This window comes from Kryptolebias marmoratus, linkage group LG16 (assembly GCF_001649575.2).
Source record: "Kryptolebias marmoratus isolate JLee-2015 linkage group LG16, ASM164957v2, whole genome shotgun sequence".
NCBI classification, from domain to species: domain Eukaryota; kingdom Metazoa; phylum Chordata; class Actinopteri; order Cyprinodontiformes; family Rivulidae; genus Kryptolebias; species Kryptolebias marmoratus.
In genome coordinates, this window is record NC_051445.1 from 31,199,460 (window position 1) to 31,208,472 (window position 9,013).

At 39.2% G+C, this 9,013-nt stretch overlaps 1 protein-coding gene across 1 annotated transcript in view; it reads right to left on the reverse strand.

The window, feature by feature from the left end:
• Positions 1-5,731: 5,731 nt before the first annotated feature.
• bves (blood vessel epicardial substance) overlaps positions 5,732-9,013 on the reverse strand; it is a 44,205-nt gene continuing 40,923 nt past the window's right edge. Inside the window, exons 7-8 of the mRNA XM_037980420.1 lie at positions 7,294-7,435; positions 5,732-6,345 (exon numbers count right to left, since the gene is read on the reverse strand). Coding sequence (XP_037836348.1) covers positions 6,221-6,345; positions 7,294-7,435 — 267 coding nt within the window. The 3' untranslated portion in view covers positions 5,732-6,220. The remainder of the gene's footprint in view (positions 6,346-7,293; positions 7,436-9,013) is intronic.

Sequence of the window (9,013 nt, forward strand, 5' to 3'; positions counted from 1 at the left end):
AAAAGCAACTCAGGTTTTGTTAGCTGTTTGAGAAATTTTGTTCTCGCCCACTACGTTTGCTCACATCCTGTGCATCTCCTGGGGGCTAAGCCCCCCTTGTCCTTAAAACCTAGTGACACCCCTGGCTGTAAGTCACGAACTATGAGAGAACGATGCCAGACAAAAATAAACAAGTTTTTTTTTGTTTGATAAACGATAAGGATACACAAACTCAAAGGCCTAATTAAAAAAAAACATTACTCAATGCATAGATGTGTTAAAAAATTCAAATTAGTGCCTTGTTCATTTTTTTTAAAGTTGTTTTTTTTTAGCTTAAAAACATTTGACAAAAAGGATGCTTCACTATCTGTCATTAGCAACCTACTTATCCTTCATAAAACCTCTGAAATTTCTACTCCTTTTGTCACCAAGAAACATTTATGGCTTAAAATACATGTTAAGAAAAACCGAAACTGACACACTATATGATTAGTTTTACAGGTAAATGTTTGTTTCATAAAATATTTAGTGAACAAACTTTAACATTAACTTATTAGCTTTGTAACTGACATCACATTAGCTTGTTAGGTCACTTATTGTTAGCTGAGGTTTCAGGCATTGTAAAAACCTTATTGTTAAATACATTTTAAATGAAGTGGTTGTCTTATTATAAAAACACTTACCAAATAAAACAAGGTGGTTCTTTGGTCAATCAAAAGGTGAAGGTCCTCCAAAAAAGTGAGTTTGTTTATTTTTTATTTCTTCAGTTTTCAGTTTTTATTACGGAGCTCGAAGATGGGGTTGGCACTTCCATGAATATACAGAACTACTTGAAAAAAAATCAGCTGTTTTTATATCAGACCTAAATTCTGGAACTTTTTAAAAAATTAAATAATAAAAATGAAGATAACAAAAACAATGCACAACACAGCTAGGTTAGGCCAGATGTGTGAAAGTAACAAGAAAAGATAAAGGATCCACTTAAACAAAAACATTACATTTAATGATTTGTTATTGTTTATTTCTTATTAATGACAACTCTGTCAAATGAGTATAATGTACACATTGTAATACAGCTGATATGCTGTAAAATGTTTTCTTTTCATCTATGTACTGTAATACATAAAGACTGTTTTTCAATCAGCTTATATTTCTTTTTTTTTTTTTAGTTATTTTTCTGACAGCTGCTTCTCACACATTAAAAGCAATGTTCTGTATTATAACAATCTAACAGTGATATCAGTGCTCACTGTAATTCAGTAAAACTTCAGGTCATCAAATTGTAAACCCACACCTTTTTAGCTACAAAATGATGAATATGTCAGGTTTCTTGCTAAGTCAAAGAGAGAGAGCAGCTCGGCGACTGACAGGCACAGGAGACTTGGAATAACGGTAAGTGATTTGTGATTTATTTACAGTAAAGAGACAACAGGTGTCCGGATAGGGTAGGAGATTGGGTCCAGCGTGGGAGGTGGTGGTGAGGTGAGTACTCGCAGGTAAGGCGCTTCCAAGATGCAGAATGCCGAATGGCTGAGGTAAGTGTGTCCTCCACAGGATACAGAAGACAGTGAGGCAGACTGGCTCAGGTAAGTAGCTCTGGGTACTTAGCTCGTTGGTGGCTCAGGATACAGATCAGACTGGTCCTCCAGGAACTCAGGTAACTCACAAGGCAAACAATGCTCCAGTGCTGGTCTGATCCCCACCACGGCCGTAGCTACCATTGAGGACACTGAGGTCAAGACCTCAGTATTTCTCTGCTGTGTATATTATAAAAACATGAATCCAAACAAGGCTTTAGAATGGCGTGGTTCTCTGCGTAGCTCCACCAGTTTCCTGTAGGAGGCGCTGCAACTGTGTGCAGCTGCAGCCAAACTCAATGTCTATGAAGAAGAGCGCAGCTTTGCTACCTTACTGCTAAAATAAAGAGCAGAAGAAGAAGAGCGCCATTTACGGTGAAACACAACCGAGGTAACTCGCTGAAAATATTCTCCTTCAATTCCACGAAGCTGAAGTTGGTTTTCGATTCGGAAAATGGCTAAAGGGCGATTCCAGCTAATTTTTCCCTCCCTTCAGCATCTTTAATCTCCTCTAGTTAAAAAACTACAACACCTAGACACTTCAAACCTGGAGCAGATTATTCTGCACTTATTGCAGAACATTTAAAACCAAGTATGTGATCTGTGAAACCTTTTTTTTTTTTTTTTTTTACATCTGGACCACACTAGAACTGGTCCAGCTCCAAAACTACATCACCTCATTGGTATTAGATAAAAATGTGAAATCTCTGCTAAAATCTTGTGTTTTGAATCAACATTCATATAAACTAATTCATGTCATTTCAGTGAGTCATCATGGTTGATCCGGATGAGGCTGATCCCCATGGATTTAGAAACACACACAAATACATGTCATATACACATTCAGGTCACTTGTTTTCAATAAATGCTTCTATTTTAATTAAGTGTTGGTCTTCATTGTAACTGATGTGCAGGGGGATAATGAGTGGTTGACCTCAGTATTTTTTAAAGTCTGGCTACGGCCCTGTTTGCAGGAAGCTGTCATGGAGTAAGGATTGTCCAGGGTAGCTATGGCTGGGGTGTCCAAGGTGAAATCCAAATCCAAGGGAGAGTTTAGTTGACTTGAGAGAGAGCAGAGCATGAGGTGAGTTCAAATAACAGTTTCCTTTCACAGAAAAACTAGTCAAGACGAAACAACTTGGTTCTTTAAACACAGTCTTGACATGAATAATACCAACAGTGTGGGACCATGAAGCAAGGAATGACTACACTGCAGCTCCTTAGAAGCCCTTCTGCTTCTTCTTCTTGGGTTTACTGGTGGGTGACATCCAACTTTTAGATGTATTATCGTCATCTACCATGCTGGAGTTTGGGCCAGAATATTTTTATTTCCTAACTAAACTAAATTCTTCTATATAATCCTGTTTCCTTTTAAAAAGTAATAACTGCTTTCTTTATTTTCCTTAGAAGCCCCAGCCAGCTGATCACTGAAATTGGGTCCAGGTGTCCAGCTGCTGCATTCTCCAACAAAGATCCTTCCTGGGGAAAAGAGTGCTGTTTTAATTGTGTTGAGCATCCATTTATGGTGTGAAAGTGCAAACCACTTCAAACTATTTTATGGAAATTTAAATTACAATCTCATGAGAGTGTGTCTGGTTAGACTACATGTGTTTTGTAAACCTGGATAAGTCTTATGCCGATAGTCTCTAAGGGTTCCTGTAACAGAAGAACTGGGGTCAGTGCAGCATTTCACACAGTTCTTGTAATGAGAGTTTTATCTGCATCTTACACTGAAGAGATGTCCGCATCATCCTTGTATATGTGTGGATACCTTATATGTGTGTCCACATGTAACTGTCAGGGTCTGTTGCATTATTATGCTATGAAAAAGAAAAAGTTAAAAGAAGTGTTGTTTCTTTAAATGGCAAAAGCACTTATGGAATTGTTTCCCCCAATAATATCGCTTTTGTTCAATTTTTTTTTACAGTGTTTGATAAGCACAGTTGCTGTGCTATGTGTGCTTCCTACAAACCCCCAGTGTCAGGGCCTCAAATAACAGACTGGGTGAGACCTTGTGAATTATCATTGTCAATGTGTAATTGTAAAGTAGACATAAGGACTAACTCTGGGTAGGAATGAACATGTGGGCAATTGAGAAGCAAGTAAACGCACTGGTGTGTAACAGGAAAGGAATATTATTGTATGAACATGTATGTCTTTTGTTTTATACTTTATCAAATCCAGTGTGTCAAGTGTGATAGATGGTTCCATGCCCAGTGCCTAGACTCAGCTCAGAATATCAAACTGCAAAGGATTGCAACTAGAATAGTCCATTGTGCATGTAAATTGCTAAGTCTGAACAGTGTGTTCAGTGATGTTACAAATAAATTGTTATAAATTCTGAGTTGAAAATGTGGCAATCGGTGTGTTTGTGTGTGTGTTCTCCTGACCAGCTGCTGATTAGGCATAGCTGTAGCTCCTTCCCCTGATGAGCTCAGGGTTTTTAAGGTGGCACTAATGACCTGGTCTTTGCTGGAGCAATACATATCTTATGGTACTTGTCCCAGCTGCTCTGTTACCTTGTTAATCAAAGTGTTACTTATCCATGGTTCTTTCTGTGCCCTGAAAGATCCTGATACCAGCCAGGGATCCTGATACCTGCCCGAGATTCTGATGCCTACCAGTGAAGAGCTCACTCACCTGATCCACACTGCTGCTGCCTGTCTGTCTCGGTCCACCTCTGGTCAAACCTACCGTATTTTCTGCACTATAGAACACACTGGATTATAAGACGCGCTGCCAATGAATGGTCCATTTTCGAACCATAAGGTGCATTAAGCGAAACAAAACAGCCCCGTCCTTTTGGAGAATACTGCACCGACGTAAAGGCCCCCCCATACTCTGACGTACTTCATTCTGCGGACTCGGAGCAGTTGTTCACTGGACACATCCGCGCAAAGATAAATTTTTATGACTGCATACGCGTACTCGGTGTCGCACAATAAACTGCCCGGAGAGAAACTGTGTTCACATTGAACTGTTTTGTGTGCGACACCAACTGCTCTCAGGTGAGAATTGGTGCCAGCGCGCAGTGTGACTGCTGCTCTCTGTGCAGCACTGACAGGTGTGCAGTGGCTGCCCTGGTGGTGAAGAAACAGCGCTAAAGGCAGCTGTTTCTTCAGCAGAGGAAACCTGAACTATCATCAGATCACCGCCCGTACTCTCCCGCTCCTCTCTTCCAGAGATCCAGTACCACAAACACCTTCACTGTAAATAAATCACCTTTCTGTATACTCTGTCTCCTAGTCTGTATACTATGGAGCTAAAACTGTCTCATAATTTACAAATGCACAAGACAAGATTCACAAATACACAAGATTCAAGATACAGCACATTAACATCTACAGTGTTTTTATGGAACAAGACAGTAAAATAATCTGTTTAAGCATATATGTACTGTATGTGTAAATCATCACTGATGTCAGGTGCTGGAAATTTAGCTTTGGAAAAGGTGTAAAAACCCTGCACTTAGAATGCATATCCAACACATTACTTAACCCTCCTGAAGCCCTCAAAAGAGAGAGAGAGATGTAGAGAAGCCCTTATAATTTTGGGTATTGCTGAGAGGAAAAAAGGTTTTAATTGGGACTCCATCTGAAGCTTCCCTTTGTGCTTGGAGTGTAATTCAAAGCTTGGGTTCAAGTATCATATCACTAGTTGTGTTGTAGAGAAAGAAACAGAAGTTTAAAGAATAGTAAGCAATGACATAGGAAAGAAACCCAAGAAAACAGAAATCCACCTAACAGATAAATCACCAAGTGAAACAACAGGGAGAAGCAAGAACTCTGTGATAAACTATGAAGAGAATAAGAAATGAGAAAATCAATCCATCCATCTATTTTCTTTTACCCACTTTTCCTTTCAGTGTTGCAGGCTGGTGCCGATCTCCAGAGATCATTGTGGGAGATTTGAGGTACACCCTGGACAGGTCTACAGTCACAATCACAAGGCCACATAGAGACAACTCTACAACTATTGACACTCTCATTCACCCCAAGGGACAATTTAGAATTATCAATTATTCTAACATGCATGTTTTTGGTCAGTGGGAGGAACTGGAGCACCCGGAGAAAACCCATGCATGCAAGCGGACAACATACTCCACATAGGAAGGCTGAAGTCAAGATATGAATCATGTTGTTGTAAGTTGACAGCTTTAACCATTAAACAGAAAAAAGCGTTTTCTTTTTTATTCTTGGCTTTATGACAAATGTTTCAAAAGCATTAAAAAGAAAAACAGAAGTGGAACTTTGTAGTAGATATTACATTCCTAATGACTATTTAGCAGAAAATCCATTGAAATAGTGTTTACTGTAATAAAAATAAATCACATTCAAAGATACTGTGCTGGAATATGTGATGCTCTCATAGCACAATATATAACACCAAACAATGCTGTTTTTGTTGCAACACATTTTTTAAACATCCAAAAACAACAAACAAAAGTGAAATATATCTATATGAACACATTGTGAAGACATGGTTTGTAAATTAACGTTTAAGTCAGTGTCTGAGTGCTGCAAACATTTGCAACCCAATGAGTTACTACCTTAACCTGCACATTCTCTTGAGCATTTTCTTTTACTAAAGGCCATGCAGAGTATGGGGAAAGTTGGAAGATTCTTAAACCGCTCATCTAATGCTGTGTTTTCTTCTCCTCCTGGCTACACCTTATCCGAAGAATGGTCGGGCAACTGGTGAGAGGACGCTGGCTCTTCAAAAACATCGTCTTCCATGCCTTCCTCTATAGGCTTCATTTTACTGGACAACTTTGTCTCAGGGGATTTCTCTAAACATAAAATATAGATAGATAGACAAAAATTAGCAAGGAGGGACTAAAATACAAACTGTTCACACACTCAGGGTTAAGACAAATGCAAAATCCTGACTCAATCAAAACAAGTGTCCACATTTCACAAAGAAGAGAGAAATGTTTTTCAGGAATTGACACAAGTTGTCAACCATTGTGTCAGTACAGAACAATACTCCCATAAACCCACACAACATGATGAATGAGTAGGTAGTGTATAAAAGTATTCTGTAGAACAACGCTCCACTGTAGGTGATATCAGTTTGAATCCAGGCCTCAACAAACAATTTGTCAGCTTCTAATGCACACAATTATTTCACTTTTTAAAGTTTGAATTCAACAAATGTGGGTGTCAGAGGAAGGTGTCAGTAGTTTTAGAAAATGCTGCTAAGAATTTCCAGTTCTGCCTTGCCAGCCACAGTCTTGTAATTACTTAAATTCTGTGACCTGTTTTCATCACAAACAACATTTTTGAATGGTCTGATCACATGTGTATGTATTGTCCCACAATGTTTAACTACTCAGGACCTACAGAACAGGAGGGAAAGCTAAATACTTGGTGTCATTGGAGCTGTGAACTGCAACCCCATCACCAACAACAATGCTAACCTGCTTAATAGCTGCTTCATCAGTTGAGTTGCCCACACTTGTGCTGATGTCAATCTCTCGCACTTCTTTCAGGAACTCAAATATGGTTCAAATATGATTCATTCATTCATAGATCAGCCCTACCCTACCCACTTTAAAAGAAAAGGCTTTATGGCTGCTTCTTGGTTCTGGTCATTGACATACTGTATAATAGTTTTTATGTTGATGGCACTGGCGCTTTAGTATCATTTTCAACTGAGAAACCCTGTCAAACATTCCTCATATTCTGAGATAGTCTAGATTAAAAGTGTTATCTAAAAAGAACATTGTTAGACTTACGAAATGATGACTCTGCTGATCCTCCTCGTAGGATCTGATTAAGGACATCATCAGTGTCACTGGTGCTCGCCATGCTGTTTCTCATTTGGGTCATAGAAAGCTGAGAGCAAAGGCTCGGTTGACGGTCCATCTTCTTCACAGCCTAGGACAGATTTACCAACAACATCTTTATATTATTCACATCAGAACAATAAAAAAGCAGTGCTGTGGTGGTTTTATAGTTTAAACTTAATGCCGTGCTGTGTATGTTCTAATCAAAAAACAAGAAAACGAATGCAGGTAATGTTAAGCTTTCAAACTTTGCAAACTTTACAGCAAAATGAATTGTCATTGCTCATTTGTGTGTTGTTTCAAAAAAAGAGCAGATTCAAGATTGTCAATAAATTCTAATCTGGATTTTTTATCTCTTAGTAAAACCTGGCTGAATAGCAAAATACTGACACATGTGACCGATGTCTTTGGGTGCATCTGTTATGGACAAAGTAAGAAAGGAGGCAAAGTCCTTATTTATATTAAAGACAGTCCTCAGTCTTCAAAAACTGTTGGACATTTTTGGACTGGAATGTTAAGTGTTGGATATTGTTCTGTTAACAAAGATGAACTTCACCAATGTTATTTTGATAACCCTTCATCTTTAACACCTTTTATTGGGATTTAGATGAATTGTTGAATCAAGTAAACTGCTGAAATGGTATTATAATTTTAGGGAATTTTAACAGAAAACAGTTGTCATTGCACAGACTCACAGAGAAACAAAAATGCATTGCTACAGTTGTTGGTACACAAAACAACAATGAAACAAGCAAACAGTAATAAATAAATGAACAGATACATAGAAACATTCAGTTTTAAGATTTAAAACATTTAAGATGATCACATTCTTATGCAATTTTAAACTGGTTTGATAAAGCAGGAAACAAAAACTTTAATTACTTTAAATATGAAGTACATGAAGTAAAATACTCCCAAATAATTATGATAAAAAATTAAAGTATTTAGAACTAGCCATGGTTGCAGCACCTCCATCAGCTGCAGCTTCTCACAGACATGGTCACCGGAGGAAGGTCCCACCTGCAGAGCCTTCAGTCCCTCCAGTCCCTCCAGAGCCGCCAGCCAGCAAAATCTTCAGTCCCTTCAGAACTCAAGTCTCCCAAGCCTGCCGAGTCTTCCAACTCTCCCGAGTCACCCAAGTTTGCCAAGTTGCCAAGCGTGCCAAATCAGCACCTGCAGTGCTGGTCTCAGCATCTTCACGATCTCACTTCAGGGTTCCTCAGGGCCACCTTGTTCTCCACCCACAAGCATCTCGGTGGAGGTCAACAATGACGCTCCACCTTCCTACAACTCCGTGGGGGTCAACGCCTCTCACCAGGCCGCTCCAGAAAGGGTTGATGGCGACGCCTCCTCTTTTTTCATCTCTGTGGGGGTCCATAACGACAGCTTCTTCAAGTCTGGCCCTACATTTCAAAGGTCCCATGCTCACAAGCCTCAAGGGTCTCACGCTTCCGAGCCCTCAGGGACCTTAGAATACCCACCTCCAGGCAGTGGCGCCGGATTCATTTTCTAGGTGGGGGGGCCACCAAAGTGTTTTGTCACCTTATTAATTTTACATGCATCGAATCATCGTCTAACGTCAATAAAAACTGAATAATAAAACGCTTTTTCAGCTATGACTTTTTGTTCCAGTATATTATTATGAATAATGATAATTAGTTTAACCAAC